This window comes from Neoarius graeffei, chromosome 9, assembly GCF_027579695.1.
Source record: "Neoarius graeffei isolate fNeoGra1 chromosome 9, fNeoGra1.pri, whole genome shotgun sequence".
NCBI classification, from domain to species: domain Eukaryota; kingdom Metazoa; phylum Chordata; class Actinopteri; order Siluriformes; family Ariidae; genus Neoarius; species Neoarius graeffei.
Window position 1 is genome coordinate 77,555,375 of NC_083577.1, and position 24,806 is coordinate 77,580,180.

The window sequence follows — 24,806 nt, forward strand, 5'->3', positions numbered from 1 at the left end:
CAGCGGAATACCCAGATGTGTATAATTACCTCATTAACTTTCCCTCGCTGTTCAGTGGTGAAGCACTGCGTGCTTATAAATCTCTGGACAGTTATCTTTACAGAAATTCAGGATTTGTCAATGACTCAGATGTGGCATCTTGTAAACAAGAAAATAACAATCCTCATTGGACGGGTAAGTCACTTAAGTATTGAGTATAGCACTGACCAGCCGATTATAGAATAGAATAAGGTAATTCCAGCTGTAATTCCAAATCGTCCGTCTTGTTTACCATGGATCTGGCGTTGGAGAGGTAGAGGCTTAGCAGTGGAGGTTTGAGGGGCTGTTTTCTGAGCTTAGTCAACAGGCCAACTCTGCCTGCAGCCCCGCTTTTGCTTCCACTCCCGACGCCGCCTCCTTCGCTTTGCTTCCGATAACAATCCACGGAGACCCCGCTGGTCTCGCTATCTCGTCCGGAATGTTGTGCATGCGATGGAAATCGCTACAAACCGTCATTTTCTGCTGGAAACCAATGTCCAGTAAGTCCATACGGTTGTAGTAGATATTGAAGTCCGGTACAGACGAACAACACGCAAAAATACACAAAAAAAACATAAAACACGTGCACAGGTAGGGAGAGCTTGTAGCCGCAGCCGTTGTAGTAGAATTGTATATAGTAGGGTTTTCCAGAAGAAAAGGTAGAAGTAGAAGTAGAAGGCGGAAATATGGCGTTTGACTGACAAGATGGCGTCTGTCACAATCTGGATCGGCTGTGACGTCACATGCAAGTGCTCCATAGGAGAACTGTTAGTACACTCCTATTGTTTACTAAGGTCACTCAAGTTTGATCAGACATATTTACGTAGTATAAATGCAGAGGTGTTTATAGGAAATCCTGCGCACTGATTGGTCAAACAATTTGGACCATTTCTCGATAATCACCTCAAGCGACTTGGTAAAATGGCTGCCAAGCACTTTGTCATCATAAGTGAGGACGAATTACAAATGATGAAAGAAAATGCTGTTCCTAAAAGCACTAAAGATGCTACGAAGTTTGGTCTAAAAATATTCAAAGGTAAGCTGGAATTGTGGTTTATTTTATCTATTTCAAAACAAAGTATTTTATGTGATTCGCCGTCGATAAGTGACTCAAATCTGCACACATTACATTTGTATACTGCTTTTGAAGACTGAAATAAATATTTTTAATATGATTTTTTAAAATAGTCACCTGTGTATTAATGCTAAAACAATTATCTGTCTCAGGCTCAGTGAATATCGATGAATAATAACCGAGACGAAGTCGAGGTTATTATTCACTGATATTCACTTCAAATCAGAATAATTCTTAAATAACAGTGACGGCTGGTCACAATGGCTGTTAGTTAGCTCTTTTGTTCAAAGCACCCAAACCTTAAACTTGCTTCTTGTATTTACTTTTCGCTTCTCTTCTAAAAGCATTTTCAAAAATCAGTAATCAAGAAAGTAATCCAACTCCTTCATGTTTATTACCTGCTGCTGTATTTCATGTGTCTTCTCAATCACTTCTGGTGACATATTATGAATGTGTCAGTGAAATAAATCAGCCACAACGCACACAAAATCAGTGTGGGATTTTGCCAAGTGTAATCACTTGGCATGACTGTCACTGATACTATCAGTGCATTCATCTACAGTCTGGGCTAGAAAGAAGTCAGCCCCAGCCTCTACTACATTCCAATTTCCATCCAATCATCCATCCATTTTTTTTAAAAACTGCTTATCCTGTGCAGGGTCACGGGCAAGCTGGAGCCTATCCCAGCTGACTATGGGCAAGAAGCAGGTTACACCCTGGACAAGTCGCCAGATCATCGCAGGGCTGACACATAGAGACAAACAGCCATTCACACTCACGGTCAATTTAGAGCCACCAATTAACCTAACCTGCATGTCTTTGGACTGTGGGGGAAACCGGAGCACCCAAAGGAAACCCACACAGACACGGGGAGAACATGCAAACTCCACACAGAAAGGTCTCCATCGGCCCCTGGGCTCGAACCCAAAACCTTCTTGCTGTGCAACAACAGTGCTAACCACTACACCACCATGCCGCCCACATTCCAATTTGTGTATTTTAATTTTTGACCATTGGTGTTGCTATTGTTCTTGGTCCTAAAAAAGTCAGAAGTAATTTGCTCAGCCAAGTGTTAACAGTAAATAAGACAGTGTGCAGATTAGAAGGTTTCTGTGCATATTAGAAAACTAGATAGGTGACTTATTTAGCTTGTATTTCATAAGCCACCTTTGAAAAATCAGAATCAGGTTTTTATTTGCCAGATATAAAATGTGAGGAACTTGTCTTGATAAATACACATGTAACAAATCGAACAGACAACACAACACAATTTACAATTATGCCATAAAGTACGTACAAGTACATTTAATTATTTCAGTATTTTTTCTGTGGCAGAATGTACAGCATACGTCTTTAATAAAAAAAAAGTGCTGTAAACAAACCCTTTTTATGAAGGTACAGAGAAGCTACCAGCTGTAGTCAACCATAATCACTAACAGGAAGTTAAGAGACCTCGGCCTTGGCAAGATAAGAGACATTTTGGAAGTTTCAGCACCTCTGAATTAATAATCTAAGTGAGCGTATGTAAATTTTTGACCCTGTATGTATAATTTTGACCTTGTCTTGATTTCAGAAAATCCAAAGAAAATTAACACTTGTGCACCAAATTCTAGTGTTTTTTTTTAATTAAAGATGTATGCTGTACATTCTGCCACAGAAAAAGAACAGTTCAAAGAAATTACTGAAAGCCCAAATATTGCCATGACATTCATATCCAAGATGTCATTCATGTCCCTGTATGTAAACTTCTGATCACAAATATATAACTATATATATAATCCATGGCCGGGGGCGGCACAGTGGTGTAGTGGTTAGCGCTGTCGCCTCACAGCAAGAAGGTCCGGGTTCGAGCCCCGTGGCCGGCGAGGGCCTTTCTGTGTGGAGTTTGCATGTTCTCCCCGTGTCCGCGTGGGTTTCCTCCGGGTGCTCCGGTTTCCCCCACAGTCCAAAGACATGCAGGTTAGGTTAACTGGTGACTCTAAATTGACCGTAGGTGTGAATGTGAGTGTGAATGGTTGTCTGTGTCTATGTGTCAGCCCTGTGATGACCTGGCGACTTGTCCAGGGTGTACCCCGCCTTTCGCCCGTAGTCAGCTGGGATAGGCTCCAGCTTGCCTGCGACCCTGTAGAACAGGATAAAGCGGCTAGAGATAATGAGATGAGATAATCCATGGCCAATTTTCTGTGTGTCTATACATCTAGTATCCTGTAGTCTTATAAATGTTAATAAATTTGGTTTGGCTCCAAAAGTGACCTTTTTCCATATAAATGAGCCATTTTGTTTGCATTAACTTTGTCAACTAAGTCTAATCTAGCAATTAATTTCAGTAATTAATTTCTGCAGCTAACATTAGATACATAGCCATCCATCCATTATCTGTAGCCGCTTATCCTGTACAGGGTCGTAGGCAAGCTGGAGCCTATCCCAGCTGACTATAGGCGAGAGGCTGGGTACACCCTGGACAAGTCGCCAGGTCATTGCAGTGCTGACACATAGAGACAAACAACCATTCACACTCACATTCACACCTACGGTCAACTTAGAGCCACCAATTAACCTAACCTGCATGTCTTTGGACTGTGGGGGAAACCCCTATGTAGACATGGGGAGAACATGCAAACTCCACACAGAAGGGCCCTCGTTGGCTGCTGGGCTCGAACCCAGAACCTTCTTGCTGTAAGGCGACAATGCTAACCACGTGTAAAGTAATTTGGGGAAGAAATAAGAATAAAACTTGATACAGATAATGATGAATGATTTTGGAGCAATGTGTTACTTGAGTGTTGGTGCAGGAGTGTTGGTCCACTCAGGCCTGTAGTGCTCAAGTCCAGGACTCAGACTCGAGTCCGACTCATGCCCTAATTTTAAGGACTCATGACTTGACTTGGACTTGAACACTGATGACTCGGACTCATGCATGAACTGCATTCAGACTCGTAAATTGGAGATGAGGACTCGGATTTTTTCTTTATTTTTTGTAACATGCCATTTGGCATAAGATATTTATATCTACATTAATTTTTATACTAATTCCATGCAAGAGAATGCACATTCACCTATTCATATGTCATGTTCAGGAACAAACTAACGTTAATGACACTAAAACGCCTGAAGAGAATGTCCTTAGGATTGTCCATTTTGCTTATACAGACTTCTTGTGCAGTGGGAAAAATACTGCTGTGTTCCATATGTAGAACTATCGAGGAGATGACGGGGACAACCTCAAACTTCAACCGTCATTTGGCAAGACTCCACCCAGAGAAGGAAGTGACACGCTATGTTCATTGCTCTGTTGATAGCGGGGCTTCCTTGCTGACCGATGAACTAGCTAGTGTGAACAAGCTTATCTGTAGCCTATTAACTAAAATGGGGCAGTCAAGCAGTAACGTTACTCCAACACAGTAACAGAGACAGTTTCACATAAAGGCAGAAACAGCCACCGTGAAATAGTGCAGGTGGAGTCTTGAGGGGTGTTCACACAGCAACTTTTACTCCGGTGTAGCACCGGGGCTGCCCCGGTAGAGCGTTCACACGGTACAAAGTTATACTGGTGTAGCCCCTGAAAGCTGCTTAAACCGGTGCAAATCTAACCCTGCTCGGGAGGTGGTTTAAGAAATTTACTCCGGAGTAAATGCTAGTTTGCGGGGCAGCACCGATATAAAATGGGACGTCTGAACGCTACAGGGGTAGACTCGCTACGCGTGAGGAGAGTTGATTACATACAGGCATTGCATAATTTGCATCCTGGTATTTTGCGCTTCCAAAATGGCAAATATCAACAACAACAGAACTGCGTGTCTTCCAGTGTTGCCAGATTGGGCGGTTTTAAAGGAACAGTCCACCGTATTTCCATAATGAAATATGTTCTTACCTGAATTGAGACGAGCTGCTCCGTACCTATCCGAGCTTTGCGCGACCTCCCAGTTAGTCAGACGCAGTCAGACGCGCTGTCACTCCTGTTAGCAATGTAGCTAGGCTCAGTATGGCCAACGGTATTTTTTGGGGCTGTAGTTAGATGTGACCAAACTCTTCTGCGTTTTTCCTGTTTACATAGGTTTATATGACCAGTGATATGAAAAAAGTTCAGTTAAAAAAATTGAAACGTAGCGATTTTCTATGCTATGGAAAGTCCGCACTATAATGACAGGCGTACTAACACCTTCTGCGCGCTTCGGCAGCGCGTTGATACGGAGCTCAGATATCAATGCGCTGCCGAAGCGCGCAGAAGGTGTTAGTACGCCTGTCATTATAGTGCGGACTTTCCATAGCATAGAAAATCGCTACATTTCAATTTGTGTAACTGAACTTGTTTCATATCACTGGTCATATAAACCTATGTAAACAGGAAAAACGCGGAAGAGTTTGGTCACATCTAACTACAGCCCCAAAAAATACCGTTGGCCATACTGAGCCTAGCTACATTGCTAACAGGAATGACAGCGCGTCTGACTAACTGGGAGGTCGCGCAAAGCTCGGATCGGTACGGAGCAGCTCGTCTCAATTCAGGTAAGAGCATATTTCATTATGGAAATACAGTGGACTGTTCCTTGAAGTGCATTTTGGCGGATTTGAACATATTTTGGGCTGGAAAACGTCAGCAATATCTGGCAACACTGGTGTCTTCATCCACGTTGTTTTCCCGGCGCTTGGTGATGCCATGACAACCGGGAAAAGGAAGTACATTTTCACGCATGCGCATATTTAATTTCTGCATTTTTACTATCGGAAATGATAGTAATAATGATAGGAAATGATAGTTATAAAAGGAAATGATATCAAAACTTTATTACTATCAAAGGAAATGATAGTAATAAAGTTTTTGCTACTATTGCACGGTCGCAGAAACTGCCGTGTGACCGCAAGTGGGGCTGCACCGGTGCTAACACACTTCTCTCTAGTAAGCAGGTTTGTGACGTGTGAACGCTGCGCAAAATTTGTACCAGTGTAAGATATATCGCAACAAAATACATCGGTGCAGCATCGATGCAAATATGTGCCGTGTGAACACCCTATTATTCTCAGACTCAACTCTGATCAATAGTGGACTCAACTCGAAATTTTCTTTAATGACTTGGACTTGACTCGGACTTGAACACTGGGGACTTGAGACTGGATTCGGGGTTTAGTGACTCGACTACAACACTGGGTCCACCTGCCCATTTTTTAAATCTGCATTTTTATGGGAATTTATTTACATTCTGCCCAAGTGGTTTCATGTAACTGTGTATGGAATTACAAAAGACAAGATCTCTGCTGTGTTAGTGGAAAATGCAAAGAAGCAGAAAACATGAACTAAGCGAAGTGTAGTCAAACCCACATTTGTGTATGTGTACAGTATCTCTCTGGCAATGTCAGCCTGAAGTTAGAATGTGCACAAGGACACGCAAATGAAGTTGAGATAAAAATCATTCATCATAAAGTGTTTGGCTCGGTCTTGTACACAAAATGTAACCGGGCACAGCATGAAAGTATGTGAGGCTATAAACAGTTTCCTAATTGAAAGCTCTTGCCCATCTTTAGAAAGCCAGCCATTAGAAAACAATGTGCTGGCTCTGGTGTCCAATAAGATTTTATGTGTTGTGATGTCAGTGCTTTAATGCAGCATCTATAACTCATATACATGAAAGTTAACATGGGTGATGTTGATGTATACCATGGGAAAAAAACATAATCAAGATAAACGGTAGTCTCCCAGCCCTTGCTCCATCTCCATTTCTCTGTCTCTTTCTCTATCTCTCTGTGGGCAAATGCAGCATCCTGGCTTTTAAGACGAAGAGCTGGCCAACATGAGAGCACATCTGTGGAATGCATCCTGGCAGTGTGAGCATGCCAGTATGCACCACAACACACCCCGAACGTACTCCTGATGGAGTGCTGACGACAAACACAACACCAGCATTACCATCAGCATTACAATGCTTCAGATATGTCCAGCTCTCCTCTAGTCACGTCTCAGTTTTCCAAATTAAACAGAGACTAGTGTTTAATTTTCAATTCATAGCATTCTGACTAAATGTACTAAACGTGTGTTTAGGTGTGTGTAAATCACAGTTCCATGCAGCATCCAATGAATCCATCCCCTCAGCACTCAGGAATTCACCAAACAAGGAGGTAAGAGCAGCCAGCAAACCTGCCCTCACCCTTCTGATTCCACTCACATTGAATCATTTTACAGGAATACTGGGTCACGTTCAGAGATAAGCGCACATAGTGAGGATTTAACACTGAAATTATGCATAATGGTATTCAAACCTCAGATGCAATTTAAGTGCTAATTAGAAGTCACCTGAGAATTGCACACATGGGGTGAAGTTTGCTTAAAACAAGTGTCTCATTTATGCATGATTCTGAATTAATGAATAATAAATTTAATTTAATTTAATTAATTAATAGGAAGCATAAAATGTTTTTCCTCCTTTTTTCACACAGAGGATACAGCATTTTAATTAGAGGTATTACTTTTCTCAAGAACTGGACTTTTATGAACTTTTCTTGTTTAAAATGAACTATAAATATAGCTGTGGAAGCTTGGTCACCTTATCTTTCATATCATGGGCATGTTTTCTTTACAGGAGAGATCAATGATTTAACACAACATTTCCATTACTCAAAAATAGTGAATTGAAAGTGTGATTTAAAAAAAAAAAAGCCTACAATTCATGCAAATGTTAAAATTTCATCACTCTTGATCAAGTATCTTGTGGCTACAGTTGTGCACAATATTAACTATCAGTGTAGAACATAAAAAATAGAATTCAAATATTAACATTTGAATCTAATGCCAGCAACGCATTTCAAAAAAAGTTTCTAAAAAATAATAATTTAAAAGAAAAAAACATGGTGGAACATAACTAATTAACTGAGGTTAATTGGCAACAGGTTAGTGTCAGGTTACTGTCAGTAACAACACCTGGTCTGATAATGTATCAGCACCATGCCCACTTACCACTGGTGTCCCTCAAGGTTCAGTCCTTGGTCCATTTCTCTTCTCCCTCTACACCCAGTCTCTCAGCCCAACTATCTCTGTTCATAGTCTATCTTACCACTGCTATGCTGATGACATCCAGCTGTTTCTCTCTTTTCCTCCTTCTGACACACAGATCTCCACTTGCATCTCTGCTTGCCTATATGACATCCAGGGCTGGATGGACAACCATCACCTGAAGCTCAACCCAGGCAAGATGAACATAATCTACATTCCTGCTCTATCCTCTCCACCCCTGGACATTGTCATCTCCCTGGGGACTCTCCCTGGGGTCTGTTTCACCCAGTGGAAATAATCTATGGGTCGTGTGTGAGGACAAACTCTCCTCCTCAGCGAACATCACTGCAGTGACCCGGACATGTAGATTCTTCCTGTACACAAGATCCGAAGGATCTGCCCTTTTCTTACCACCTATTCTACTCAGCTCCTGGTCCAAGCACTGATCCTCTCCTGCTTGGACTACTCCAATTCTCTCCTTGCTGGCCTTCCAGCTTCTGCCATCAGACCCCTGTAGCTCATTCCAGAACACTGCAGCTTGCCTTATCTACAACCACCCTCGTTCTTCCCATGTCACCCCTCTGCTTGCCGACCTGCACTGGCTACCTATCACAGCTTGCATCAAATTTAAGACATTGGTGCTAGCTTACCAGGCTCTCAAGGGGTCAGGGCCAGCATACCTCCAGAGTCTGAGCTGCCCCGACATGTCAGCCAGATCCCTATGCTCTGTTACCACTGGTTGCCTAGCCCCTCCTCCTCTCCGCTCCTGCCCAGCCTGTTCAAGACTGCTGTATATCCTGGTTCCCCGTTGGTGGAATGACGTTCCCATGGCGGTCAGAACTACCGACTCCCTGACCACCTTCAAGCACCGATTGAAGACTCACCACTTCAGGCTGCACCTCTCCCCTTCTTCCCTGCCGACTGTGTAACTGCGTTTCAGTCTAAACCAACCTAGGCTGTGTACTGTCTAGCCTGGAGTTAGCCGTTGGAGTTTTATTTTTCTCTATTTAGTTGTATCACATATGGCTGGTTTGTTTCCTTGACTGTTTGAGTATTGGTACTTCAACAGAATATTACACTAGGTATTGCTGTCACTTGTTCAGTTGGCACTAGAACTTTCTTGTCTAGAAGTTCAGCACTTCATGTAACTGACTTTTGCACTTGTTGTATGTTGCTCTGGATATGAGCATCTGCTAAATGACATGTAATGTAATGTAACATGAAATCATCACACCTTGATTTTATTTATATTTTACACAGTGTCCTAAATTTTATGGAACGCAGTTGTAAGTCACTGACCATTTCTTTAGAAAATATAATAAGAGCTACAGTAGGACACTGACTTCAGACCTAGCTGTTAGGCTACTATCACACTGTCCCGTATCTTGCCACCTAAGCGGCGTGTGGGTCAAACGCCAAGAAATGAGGCGCATTTAGTCCAAAATTAAAGTCCTGTGACGTACACGGCATATGTGTGACGTTTCTGTGGCGTTCCTGTGGCGTATCTGGGGTTTGTATGGGGTTTAAGGGACGTAAAGTTATGGCGTACTGAGGTGTATGCGTGGCATATGATGCATTGCCACAGCGTAACCATTTCGTTGCTTTCATTGGTGTGGTGTTTTGTTCTTATGTATGACATTGCTGCTGTGTACCTGTGGCCTAGATTTCATTTTTACAGCATACTCGTGACATAATAGTGACGTATGAAAGCTGCTATGTATGTGCTACGGATTTTTAAGTGCGGACTTAAAAATACGCCGCACCCTGGCGTACAAGGAGATCGTTTTACGCATTCTAGAGTATTAGCTACGTAAGATGGTGATACTGTGACGTTCCTTTCTTACTGCCACATATCCTGATGCGCCATACATACACAAGGCTGAAACGCCAATGTGTAAACCAAGCATTAGCCTTTAGGTATTTTTCCACCAGGGGAACCTGAGATGATTGTAGTTCCTTGGTAGCTCCTTCTCCAGACCAGGTATTTTTCTACAGACAAGGAACTATTGGGGTGGCTCCTTGTGTTTGGAATGTTGTTGATTTTGCAAATGCATTCTTCACAGAAAGACTCCCTTAACTTATCTCGTGTTTTTAAATCAAAGGACAACTGAACCTCTGCATATTCTATAACATGCACTGACACAAAAAAGAATCTCTGACGCCGCGTCCCTTTCAGTGCCTGTAGTTGATTTTCGCACAGGGGCTGTTTTCTGATGTTTACAAAATGAATCCTTTCCATATTGTCAGACACTTGTTCATATTGTCATAATCAGCTAAATATTCAGGCATTACTTTGGAAATAGACTTCTTTCTTTCTTTCAAATTCTGCATGACCTCTCCTCTTGTAAACATCAGAAAACAGCTCCCATGCAATAATCGACTACAGGCACTGAATGGGGCGCTGCGAAAGAGACCAGAAGAAGAGAAAGGTAAAGCAATGACTGTAGAAACAGTCATTTTCTACAGTTTCTTTAGCGTTATTGAGGTAAACATACACAGGCGAATCTCTGTAGGAATCTTTTCCATGTTGTCAGACACTTATGATAACATTTTGGATCTGTCAGTGGCAAAAGCAAGTGGTTTATTTTGATGCAAATGTTGCCCCATAGAATTACACTGTATAGCCATTTTACGGTTTCTGGTTATAACTCAATACTGGACCAATTTCAATTGTTTTTGTCTTGAGTAAATATTTGGACCCCAAAAAGATGTGAAAATAGGACCCAGGTTAAAAAATCCTGAAGCTTTCCTTTAAGTGCTCATGTTGAGTCAAGTCTTAACTGCATTGATTTGCATTAATATAAATTCAGCTCTTACACTCTGCCAACTGGTCCAAGTATTACATTAGAACATTTGGCTGGTGTTGTCCTCGAGAGTCATGCTTATTTTCAAACTTCAGCAGAGTCAGGTTTTCACAAGTACACATTTTTTCTCTTCTCCTCACTGGAACAACACTGATGATTTTAAAAGATTGCCTAACTTCTGTTTAACTGGACTATTAATGGTTTGAATGTTTGCATTTGGTGCTTGAGGGAACTGCTCCTCTGGGCAGGTAGACGTCCGTCCTGCATACCAGCGATCTGCTTTGTTCAAAATCCCTTCTATGAACTGAAAATGGTACAAATAAAAAAGGTGCATACCTCGCTGACATTGGGAAAATGATATAAATTTGATTTATGTGAAAACATCATTCATTCTGAGAAGCCAGAGAACAACATACGATTTATTGGAAGTGCAGAAAAGGTAATGCTCACCAAGGACTATGTTGCCAGAGGTAAAAATAATGTTGCCAGAGGTGTCCAAGCAAAAAACAAAGCCTTATAATACTCTAAATACACACTTTCAACCAAAAAAGGGAACGATCTCTAAAATATCGTTTATTCATCACTAGCCCTACAGGCTTATCTAGCCTTATTTTTTGGATTTGACTTCTCAAATCATTCTGTGAATATGAATATGGATTTTTTTTTGCACTAATTTTCAAAACAGGTAATCTTTTTTTTTCTCTGTCTGTGATTAACTGAGTACAATCCACATACAAAAATATCCTAGAAAATAAGAAGAAGAAGAAAAGACTGCCACATTGATCAGAGACATATTCTTACCAGTTCATAGTTAGCAGTGGGAACACAAGAGGATGAAACCTGAAATATAAGGGGGGGAAAAAAGTGTTAAAATGCTGGCAGTAAACTTAACAACTGAGCAACAAATGAGACAACTCTTACTTCTGTAAATTTGAAAACAGCCTTGGACATCCTGAAACATGAGACTGAGATTCTCATCCTAATTCTTCTATGGTGCTAAGGATTTTAAGCACACTGGACAGAACGTACTGTATCTAAAATACACCACAATCCAATCTACAACTGTCCAAAAAAAAAAAAAAGCATAATCAGTTCCAGATCTTTCATCCTTCACTATTTGGCAAAGGAGATTGGGAAGTCAGTGATGTTTAAAGGCGATTTGTGTTTGCAGGAGCTCATGATCTGCTGACTGTAATGAGATTAGTGCTCTGGCTAATATTCTTGATGGTCTGTGTTCCTCCAATGAACAAACGGCCGTTGTGCTCCATAAACAACAGGAGAGCTTGGCTGTAATTGCGACATTAAGATGAACTATATGGTAACGGATCTGGATATGAAGACGAGCCCAAACAGGATGTACAGCATTAGCTCTCTGCCGCTCTTGTTTGAGTCAGTTCACACGAAAAAGCATCTATTCACGTCACTCAAGGACCGAGGTTACGATTCAGGACAAAGAAGGTAAACAAAAGCAGCCTGGGTTGAATAGTGCTTATGTAATCCCATCCATACACTTGAACATTCCAACAAGTTCACCCACATATGCAATAAAAATATCAAGCAGACAAATGCTCTCCTTAAGGACACTCCATGATCTGCACGGGAGAGCTCGATAATGTGTATACACATACGCACATGCAACTTTGAACTGCCTGGCATTAAGGTTACATTTTCTCTGACTATTTGACAGTCCTCTTGGGTGCAGCTTCAATAAGATAAATCAAGATCTCTGCAAGATCCTCGAATACACCAAGTTCTGATTATATGAGATCTGGTTTCTTAGGTATGCACCTCTGATCTAGGATCAGGTATCACCTGAGGACAAAGAACGTAAACAGCATACTCCATTCTCCTCCAAAGTCTTAACTGGATACACTGACGCATGAGTCCAAAAACAGCTATGCTACATGGAGACTATTCATATCAGTCTGCTTTTATTTGCTGAACAAAGAAGAAAATGAGTGAAATAGGATTATTCTGAAAAACGTGTCCAAAGAAGCTGCAGTTGTTTAAAATTCCACTTTGACAGGTACATCATTTAAACTATTAAGACAGGATTGGGTGTTCTTTCATTTTAGAACACCAACAGGATGTTTTGAACGTAAATGGCTCTGGGAGAAATAGGCTGAGAATGAGGAATGAAAATATTTCCTACCGAACCATGTTGTTTCAGCTGAGGATGTGGGTGTGTGAAATACATAAACACTATCAATCTTTAGCCCTGCAAGGTTTCAGAATATATAAATGAACCATAAACAAAATGGTCAGAACATCTATGAACAACAGGAAATGAAAAACAAGGTTATTTTTCATTCGGGTTTCAGTATTAGACATGTAGCCTGACAAACCACATGGAGGAAAGCATACAGTGAAATTTTGTATCAGAACGTTTGGTTTTTTTTTTTTTTACTCATTCATTCATTCATTCTTTTCACATATTATGCCTAGGTAATGTACCTTTCCCATTTCCTGTCAAGAGTCACCTTCATTAAAATCAAACCTTAGACATTTATACAATTACAGAAGCTTCCAAAGCATTATCTCTACTATTTATACTTTCATGCCTTAAATATAGTCTCACTTTCAACCTAACTTTCAACATAACTGTCAATAGCGCCCTCCAAGCCTTCCTATGCGAGAGGCACTGCTGCACTATTATAACACCTTCAGTCTTGCCTCTAGCTTATCTATCTCCACAAGTCCTGATTTGAAAGCATAACACACATGCTCATGTTGGATCAAAACCAATCGCAACATTTTTTAAATGTTATCTTCATTTTTCACTCTACCTTTATATTTTGCATTCCATATGCACTTTATATTATATATATATATATATATATATATATATATATATATATATATATATATATGAGTGATTCCACGCTTATGGGTACTGAAATGGGGACATGAACTTATTCACCTAAAACCATTTCTTTTTTTACCATCAGGTCACAAAACATGTAATCTTTAATGAATGATATGTTAAAAGATAACTTTAATTTTCTGAGATGTAATAAAAACATATTTATATGCCAAAGTCAAGCCTATGAGTTCCAAAATGATGTCTGTTACATTACTTCTGTTACGATTGTCCATCTCGCGTCTGTTACAAATTAATTACAATCTAGCTATATACCATGTTAATCTTATTGAAAGAATGTGTATGTTTATTCTACTACACGTTTGTTAATTATATTTGCTAAAACATCATCTTCCTATGTTTCAAAAAGTAATTCTACATTGTTAAAATTGAGAATATATATGTCCACAACACTTCTGTTACGTTCTGACTTTGGCATATAAATATGTTTTTATTACATCTCAGAAAATTAAAGTTATCTTTTAACATATCATTCATTAAAGATTACATGTTTTGTGACCTGATGGTAAAAAAAAGAAATGGTTTTAGGTGAATTTTTAAAAATAAGTTCATGTCCCCATTTCAGTACCCATAAGCGTGGAATCACTCATATATATATATATATATATATATATATATATATATATATTATATTGGTAAGCGTAGTTTGGTCGGGCAGTTGCAAAATAAGAATTTCATTACTCAATAATAAACCGCTGTGTCTGTTATTGTGTATATGACAAATAAAAAAATCTTGAATCTTGAATCAATGGAACCATAGTCATACCATCATGATTCATTCATTGATCTTTTTATACTGGAGATTATGCTGGTGTCAGAAGTGGGATACTTCCAATCAGGTAAGGGGTCTCTTTTAATCGATTTGATTGGTTGGACTTCCGCCTGGTTGGAAGTATCAGAAAAAAACCCAGTTGTTTATTATTTTGGTTATGTAATCCTCGTGTAGAGGCACGGGACGTTTTTATTTTGGTGAACCTCGTAATTTGTTTACGGGAAGAGCACGCTTTATGAGTTAAACCCATAATAATAATAATTAATCTCGGGACTGATTCCTTCGTGCCACCATGGGGGGAACTTGCGAATAAAGATGTGAACTACATGGGGTTCCTGTCTTTTTTTGTGACTAACCCCCCCCCAGAGCTCTGGGTGGCACGAGGGCGGGGGTCCCGAGAAGTAAGTTGACCGTTTCCGACTGGGTGAACCCTAACAACACTGGGTGTGAGGTGGGAATACCCACTGGATGGGATACCAGTTCATCACAGGGCACCATGAACATAAGCATTCACACTTGGGGGTAATTTAGAGTGGCCAATCCATCCAGAGCATGTTTTTGCCAGGCGGGTGGAAACCAGAGAACCCTGAGGAAACCCAAGCAGACAATGGGAGGCCATACACTCTTAGAAAAAAAAAATGTGCTGCTGAAAGGTGTGTTTAGTGTTGTTAGCTTCCATAATGGAATCTATTGGGAATCCTCGCTCTGTTTATAAGTTGGAAAGTTTTACATGGAAACTTTAAGGGTTCCCCCAGAGTTACAATGCCAAAGGCAAACGCAAGTCCAACACAGCACTAATTAAGGCTTCTGTGTTTAGCATACAATCTTTTGCCTCTCTGAGCTATCAGAGTCTGAAATTCCATCAACTGGCTCAGATCTGCCTTCGGGTCTACAGTGATGACAGCTCCTCCACCTGAGTCATTCCAACACCTTGTCTTGGTCCTAATATCTATTCCTCCCAAGTAACCTCTCATAATACTATCTAAAACTTCTGAGAATATTGAAGGCCCCATTTTTTTCCTCCCTTTTAAAATAATCTCAAATGACAAGTGATATGCAACCCATATCTGTTTCCATAACCTAACTAAACTGGTATGATGTACCGGTAGGTACAGTGTGGAAATGTGCTGAGCTGTGCTGTTGGGACTGATATCAGGGCTTGAGCCAGTGGTAGCTCACCAATTAAGGTTCTGGGCAAGTGCTCTCAAGATTGAAAGGAAATATCCCAGAACTTCCAGAGTGTCACTGCTGGAGCCTTGGCACATTCTTTAAACTGTTCAACTGTGTGAGTTGTAGGTCATTAAAAACAGCTCCTTCTCAAATCTTTGTCTGAGGATATGCCAGTTTGTTGTGTCTTTATTTTTTTTAAATCACACTTTGAGATCATAGACATGCTTCCAGACATCAAGATAGCTCCTGAATATCTCATCTCATCTCATCTCATTATCTCTAGCCGCTTTATCCTTCTACAGGGTCGCAGGCAAGCTGTAGCCTATCCCAGCTGACTATGGGCGAAAGGCGGGGTACACCCTGGACAAGTCGCCAGGTCATCACAGGGCTGCTCCTGAATATCACTAGGAATATCAAGTTATACAATTCTTGAGCAGAGAACACAAAGTGAATGCATGGTGCCCAGTGATGGACTGATTTCCCATCCAGGGTGTATTCCTGCCTTGGCCTCATGGCCAGTATTCTGGAGCTACCTCAACTCTGACGATGATAAAGTAGTTAAATCAAGACGAACAGATGAATTAAAGAACACTATCATACTGTATGGTTCACAAGATCAGTATGCATGTCTTAACTCCTAGTCAATCTCCTATGTCAAAACAAGACATGGGTGGATTCATTCAGTGTTGAGTTGCACCCACATACATTACTGAGATTCTAGACAATTTCTCATAAGTATCTCTGTATCTCTATAGCACAGAACTGTGTTTCTGCTTAGCAGAAGTACCCAGAGCTGTTCCAAGCCCATGTGGAACCCAGGAGGAACCCATCTGACAGGTGAATGGGCAACCACAGACCTATCATTGGGCAACCACAGCAATGTAAACACCCAATAACTATTCTGTGGTAAGTGAGAGGGTCAACATTTTCTCACACAAGGAGAAAAGACAAGCTCATGGTTAGTGTGGTTTATCTGAGTCGCTGAGAAACCAATTGAAAGGACAGAAACAACCTAGAGATTTATTGTTTTTTATATTGAATACATCAACAATTTCTCAGCATCTCTCTCTTGTTCTCTATCTGCACTGAACTGGGGTAGGCTGGCTAGTTCATGTTCTTCACAGCACCCCTGAGAGCTCTGAAAGTGTTTATCTTTATTATGTGCCTATGGCTTAAGGGCTAATCAGAGTCTTCATGAGAACTCAGATCTCCCTTAAAACTGCTGACATGTTTCCTCCGGTATCCTCCCTCCAATTCTGTTTCCATACTGAGTTGCATGTGTTAAGGTGGAGCCCCTGGTACATATTTTCCAAACCACACTAATTACTCTAATCTAAGCCTCTAATTAGTACCACATTGCCCAGCTTGCCCAAAACAATGCCCAAAAATCACCTGGAAATGCTGTTTGCTTGTAACTACTATGTAAACTCATGTAATCAAACAGAATTAATCATAAAGGCCATCAACAACAGAAAAAAACAATATATTTCAACATAAAACATGACTAGATGATTGTTACAGTATAAGCATTCACAAATCACGTTAATAAGAAAAGATGTTTTGCGTTGCATTTGTCGTTTCTTTCCATGTCTGTCAATTGACTAATCAGCTGGTTGGGATCAAGGTGTTTTTTTTTTTTTTGAGGGTGGAAAAGGGAAACTGTGTACCAAACCTTTATAATCCTCTTGGCTGGCTTGCACTACAAAACAAAGCCTCTGTATTCTCTTTGTGAGGAAAAGAGAGGGTGGAAGCACATGTTTGATACTATCAGAGTGTACAAATGAGTGTAGTATAATAAGGGGTAATTATGTTTTGGCATTCCTTACATGCTTATATTAACTAAATTAAACCAAGATCCATGGCACACTGAGAACATATAGTCAGAAAAGTATAGCACACTTTAGCTACTCTTGTTTTTTTTCTCCAGGGAAAAACTCTCTCTTATCTCCAAATATTTACCATCTCAACCTCAGCCAGTTCGGGCAAGTACAACATGCATGTGCTTGTGTTTGTTCTCAACTGTCCCCTGAAGTCACAAGCAGGAAATAAGGCTCTGTTGAGGTCAAGCCATGGCGGACAATAGAAACATGGTCACTAAGATCTTAGATCTCCACACTTGCATAAACACACAGGCCTTTTTTTCATGCAGACTTTCATGTTTATCCAGGCTGAAATAATCCATGCATCTGGCACGCCATTGCTGAAAAGTGCTCTTGCCAAATCACATCCACTTTCCATAACCAAAAACAGAAAGATCACCCAAACACAGGTAAGGTAGTGAGTGCCAGAGGGTATACAATAAAACACACATTTTTCTAAATAAATACTATCCATGGGATGGCGTGGAGGCTCATCCAAAATCCTGCCTTCTTGACTGACAGTACAACCCTCCGTCTGTCCCTCTCCCACTTGTGTACCCCACTCATTCTGCAGTGAAAAACATGAAGCAACAGCCTTCTCAAAATGTTTCTGGACAAAAAGGCTTTTGATCACAGACACACAGTGTGTTTCTGACATGTATGTATCAGTTTAGGTAAAGGAAAATTTAAAAAGGGCATTTTACTTACCTAATCAACTTGAGTCATTATGTTCATTTATTTTATATATATATATATATATTTTTTTTTTTAAATATTATATTGAGGCGGCACGGTGGTGTAGTGGTTAGCGCTGTCACCTCACAGCAAGAAGGTCCGGGTTCGAGCCCCGTGGCCGGCGAGGGCCTTTCTGTGCGGAGTTTGCATGTTCTCCCCGTGTCCGCGTGGGTTTCCTCCGGGTGCTCCGGTTTCCCCCACAGTCCAAAGACATGCAGGTTAGGTTAACTGGTGACTCTAAATTGACCGTAGGTGTGAATGTGAGTGTGAATGGTTGTCTGTGTCTATGTGTCAGCCCTGTGATGACCTGGCGACTTGTCCAGGGTGTACCCCGCCTTTCGCCCGTAGTCAGCTGGGATGGGCTCCAGCTTGCCTGCGACCCTGTAGGACAGGATAAAGCGGCTAGAGATAATGAGATGAGATATTATATTGATGTTTTGCACTAATCTTTTATTTATCATCTGTCTATTGTTTGTTATGAAAGTAGGTTAAGGAAAGGATGATGCCCAGATTAAAAAAAAAAAATTTGATATGATCGCATGATATTTGAAAATATGTTGTGCTTTTGGGCGGCACGGTGGTGTAGTGGTTAGCACTGTCGCCTCACAGCAAGAAGGTCCTGGGTTCGAGCCCAGCGGCCGGCGAGGGCCTTTCTGTGTGGAGTTTGCATGTTCTCCCCGTGCCTGTATGGGTTTCCTCCGGGTGCTCCGTTTTCCCCCACAGTCCAAAGACATGCAGGTTAGGTTAACTGGTGACTCTAAATTGACCGTAGGTGTGAATGCGAGTGTGAATGGTTGTTTGTCTCTGTGTCAGCCCTGTGATGACCTGGCGACTTATCCAGGGTGTACCCCGCCTCTCGCCCATAGTCAGCTGGGATAGGTTCCAGCTTGCCTGCGACCCTGTAGAACAGGATAAGCGGCTACAGATCATGGCTAGATGAATGGATGTTGTGCTTTCATCAACTTTTTTCACTGGCCCGGTTCTAATAAACGAATGATTCATTCATTCATTCAATGACAGATGATTAGTAACAGATTCGTGGATTTCTCCCTTTAATGGCAGGACTGATTTAATGACAACAAATCATTTTTCTTTCAGAAAATAGGAGCCACCCACAGCAAAATCCATGCCTTTGTCAGTAGTAGTATGATTTTTGACCACGAGTTGGCCTAGTGGTTAGCGTGTCCGCCTCTCGACCAGGCGATCGCGAGTTCTACTCGTGGTCGAGTCATACCAAAGACCATCATAAAAATGGTACCTACTACCGTCTGGCAAGGCACACTGCAATACAGATGCGAGTGGGGAAGTCAAACTCTCGCGGTTACCAGAGGACTAGCCCCGACTGTAACCCTAGTTGTATAGGCGAGAGGAAGAGGGCTATCGAAACAGAGATCAGCGCCGCACCCATACATCTTAAAGATGTTGGTTAGTACTGGGACAGGAGACTGCCTGGGAAGACCAGATTCTGGTGTGAGAGGGACTTTGAGTATGATTTTCAATCAGAATTTATTCAAACCACTGTATGCCTCTTGGCTTTAAAGACTGGTAAACAACCATCCAAGTACACAGGATGTGACATCTTAGCAGAGGTGACATTAAACAACGTTTTACACATAAAGAAAACACTATAAAGGCCAAGACGAAAGGTTAGTCTAGGGCTCCAATGCTCCATCCATGCACTCTCAGAAGTAAAGGTACCAAATTGACCTGAGTTTCCCAAAAATATCACAGCACAAAGATCATTGTTAAATGGTAGCACGAGCAGCACAATGAACGCTCTCTCTCTCTCCTAGTTAAGACGCTCTTAATGTTCAGAGGCTTTTGGGAAACCCACCACTGCACTGTTGCTGGGGTGGTACTGCCAAGAATACATACTATATGTTTTTAGTATGTATCTTTTATCTGTAGATATGAAGATACATAGCATCCTTTTAAAAATATTTAAGGTATATAATTGTTCCAAGATCCAAAACAACTACCTGGGTACCACCCCAGCAACAAGGAAAAGTACAATTTGACACTTTATTTCTGAGAGTTTAGTTCATCTGATTCCAATCAAACACTGATTTCCAGATTTTGAATGCTGCAATGTGAACAAAACCTCATCTTGTGAAAGTTGGCCTGTTGGGAGACACATTCAGTAACAAAAATTACAGAATCTTTAGCAATAGAATGTGGATTAAGACAAAAGTTGATCTGGAGTCAAAATACAGCTTGAAGAACAATTGAAGACCCAAGAGCTCTCTAAAATTGTACAAGTGGACAAAAACACAGGATGAGATCAGACAGCTCTGTTTACATCTCAGTTCCACTTTGCTGGCTTATATACTACTACACACCCAACCTCTTCTGGTTTACACATTTCTAAGCCTGGCAAAAGACTGACCACCTTACGTTTGTGTGTGCACTGACAGGCAAGAGTGGCAGGTTGAGGCAAGACAGGAGTGTCAGCCAGTCAAAGTGGCATTTAGTTCTCTGGAGTGGAAGAGTTATGAGCTGGAGAAAAAGCCTCAATGGGCTGGTGAGGACTTGCACTTCACTTATGGAGGCTATTACTATTGAGATAAGTTATCAAAAACAGCTTTGCTCCAACAAATCAATCCTCATTATGGATGTGATACTGTCTGAAACAGAAATAATAATTAAATTAAATAATAAAGGTTTCTCACTTCTTAGTACTGTGAAGAATAATGCTGAAATAGTTTGCAACAGCTAGATTACAGTACATGTTACATCAAACAATCACATATTGTCTGCAAATACACAGTGCACAGTACTAAATCCTTACTCAGAACTGAGTACAACAACTCTCTGGTCCAACAAGAATCTTTCACACTTTGGGTTAGAACAACAGCTTCCTTAGCTTAGGCCTCCCTAATGTTTGATCAGTGCAGAGATGGCTTTCCTGCCATTATTTAGCTGCCAGGTCCATAAATCAAATTCAAAAGCAAACAAGCTCCAAACTGAATTCTCCAAAATGCGCCTGCTTCATATAAACATTCCACATACAGACGACGTCTGATAAGAGCTCCATGCACATGGCGTTTAGGACAGGGTGGGGTCTGGGGTTTGGGGTTATTGGGGCAGTGTAGAACTCTTCTCATGCCTTCCATTCCCATGCACCCCCAACCCACCTTCCACCCCTTCCTGTCTATCATTTCCAGAAAAAAATATTTTACATTTTGTTCGGCAATGCAGGGAGTGGCATCTGTGCATATGATGCACCCTTACTACATCCTTCAGAAGAACATGAGGCCTGTGGCACAATCTGCCCCAAGACCAGCAGGCTGCTCTGGGATAATTAGTGAAAACCAGCCCTGTGCACATATCATCGATCAATCTAGGACAGAACGAGTCCCCTGAGACAACATTACACTGGGGCTGTTAGCTCACAGAACCCCTATTAGCTTGGCTCTCATTCTCATGACAGGAGATGGATAACAAACACTTGCAGGGTAGAGTGGATCAGGCCAAGACATGGGCAATGATTAGACAAAACTTTAGGAATTAACTAACAAGTATTAATGCAAATGTTCTTGAGACTGCAGAAAATTGAACAAGATATAGAAAAATTGTAGGGAGGTAAAGACAGAAGTCAATGACAGACCACACTAGACGAAAACATCTAGTCCAAATTTAACATTTGTTCTTGTCTTCATGATAAACTGAATGAAGGAGGGATGTTTACTACAGGTCTCCAGGCAACAGTTGTCTGAAACACAGCACTAAACAGTTTTAAAGCTGCCTACGCAGGATGGAAAGCAACATAGAGGGGAAACTGTCATGCAGTAAACAAAAACAGAGTCACGTCCAGCCAGTGGGAAGTAAAACAGGAATAAATATCCATGTGGTGAGCAAACTACAGCACTGCTCTCAGAGTAATCACCTCTGATCGACCATCTCTGATTGGAGCTTCCCCCAGAACATATGGAAGCCATTGAGATACGTAGCCACAACTGCGAGATGACAGATTGAGCTATGTGGGTGAATAACCATATCTACACTGCTTACATTCATATAGGCTAAGTGAGATCTGACTGGCAGAAGCAAATCGATCAGTCATGTCCAGCTGTTTGATGAGATCTACGCTGAACTTTGACACCAGTGTGATCAAGTTCGCATTGCAGTCATGACACTAGCATTTCAAAACCATATCAAAGTTAATGTAGAGTAAACAATTTCACAGAGGTTATGGCCACAAGGTCAGTTTGGGCTTATGTGACATCACTTTTTAATGATGGTAAAGCATTGAGGAGTGAAAAAGTGCTGGATTATGTGATCTGACAGTATGGGAAGACCACTCAACTGGAATGTCTGGCTAATCACTGAGGACAATGCTCCAATCGGCCTCAGATGTAAGCTCCTCATTAGGCTAGATGGCTATGGAAAACCAAAAGATCGGAAAAGACCATTTTCTTTGTTTCCAGCTTGACCACTTTCTTATAATTCATTCAAGACCAACTATTCTGGCTGATTGCATGCTGCAATTTTGAAAAATCAGCCCCTGTCAAGAAGCATAATATAATCTTTCCTTAAAGGCAGGTTACCACTTTGTTGTCTACAGAAGATTCGGTCAAGCAGTTATCTTTGGCTGTCTATGTATAGAGAACCGGTGCTTCTTTTGTTTACTTGTAATGTCTCTGTTACCCATTTCTGAGAGAAAACCAATCATGATAGTAGCATTACTGATTGTGGTTTGCATTGCTTGGTTGTTCTGGCTTTGGCCATAATTGAAGACTACAGTGGGTAGGTTGTGACCACAGACCATTAGATTTTTCTTATGATTAATGTGCTTCTTTAAGTAAGTGAGTTTTTTTTTTATCAGCATTAGCATTTATGCTCATAAAGCAGAAACACACCATGGACCACCATACCCCCTCGTTGAGCAGAATTGGCAGTCTGAGGATGAAATGAACTCAAAATTAAATTCAGGATGTTTTCACTAATCCTGCCCCTAAATGACTTCCTCTGGCACCCTTAACAATGCTTGAGGTTGCCAAGCCTCTAGAGCTGATTTTGAGCCAATTTCTGAAAACGTTCAGAGCAAAAGCAAATCCAGATCCATTTGCCTTAATGAAAATGACTACATGGCGAGGGTGGAGCTAATATATAAAAGTACAGACCTGACATATCATATCTCTCCAAAGCAACCGTCACCCTCTCTGGAATTTAATGCAAATCCATCTGTATGATATTAACAATGAGACTGTCAAAATATATAGCCTATAAGCTAACCAAGTCTATATGTTACAGCCCCAGTTTACCAGCCAAAGGTGCCATTTTAAACTTAGACATGAGAGAGATGCTAGACACTCTGATGGAATGGCTATGAGACCATCTTATCAAAGTAGACTTACTTTACACAAATTTTAACCACAACTGCACTGACATTAATTTCAGAGCCAACTAAATTCAGACCATAATCCTCTGTCAGGAAGTAACCAAGCCACTATCTTTCCTTCTCTTCCCCATATTGTGCATAAAACACTTCATTTATATTCCAAGAGTGTTTCCAATTTTGTTTCTGCTCATGTTTGCCATTTGTATCGCTCTATTTTCATGCCTCTCCATCCGTATAGCACTTCATCAATGACAGATTTTGTGCTGTGCCTTTCTATCAAACTGCACCCATAAACCATTGGCCCAGATGGCTGTGGTTTGCGTTCAAATAGTAGACAAACTCATGTGGTTGAGTAGGAACAGAGTCGTGAAGACACTCTTAAATCACGTTGTTCTCCCAACACCTTTTGCTGCTCAGGAATGTGTGTGGTATGTATTCCTGCCTCTACCAGCAACTAATCCTGGATCTTAACACATTTATGAGAAGGCCTTCTTTCCTCACCTCTTTCCTGTGAGAGGAGCAAAACTGAGTGATGCCTTATCACATCTGAAGAAGTTTTCCTACTAATTTACTGTGACCTTGTAAAAGTGTGACCTTTGCCCATGAAGCACTCCTCACCCTCCCACAATCCCATTCTGCTGGATTCTGAAACTTTTCAGCTGTCTTTTCTGGACTCTGTCAGCTGGCACAGAGCTTCCCATTTTCACACAACATGGGGAATGCGGACATTTTGAAGGTATTTTCTCAGTATGGCTCAAAAAAAGTCACCAAGATATATCGGGAGGAGGATCGTATCTGCTAATGAGGACATAACGACACAGATGAGTTAAACAGCCTACAAATACTTCACACAAAGCATCGTGAAACAGATAGATTTCTGCAGCCGCATAACGGTGCTCTAATTTTATAAATGAGTAATGATGGCGGTTGGAGAACAACAATATCTTTTCTATGAATGTTTCTAGAAACTTTCAACTTGAGACGTGAGTAAAATAGTACACATCATAAAAATCTATCGTTTAATCGTACTGTGTAACTACAGTATAACCAGAAAACCTTCAAAGACATCTAGTTAGTAGTGCTCAAACATGGCACAGGAATGTAAACAAAGTTGCAGAACATTCAAGCAATCAAACTGACATTAACGCGACCAGTGTGAACTACACACT

At 41.0% G+C, this 24,806-nt stretch overlaps 1 protein-coding gene across 17 annotated transcripts in view; it reads right to left on the bottom strand.

Moving 5' to 3' along the window:
* The window catches only part of tns1b (tensin 1b), a 476,125-nt gene that overhangs the window by 124,050 nt on the left and 327,269 nt on the right, over positions 1 to 24,806 (bottom strand). For 15 of the 17 annotated variants that reach the window (XM_060930311.1, XM_060930314.1, XM_060930305.1 and 12 more), the window contains one exon: positions 11,681 to 11,719. The exons of the other annotated variants lie outside the window; for them this stretch is intronic. In XM_060930311.1, coding sequence (XP_060786294.1) covers positions 11,681 to 11,719 — 39 coding nt within the window. The remainder of the gene's footprint in view (positions 1 to 11,680; positions 11,720 to 24,806) is intronic. 17 annotated transcript variants of the gene reach the window in all.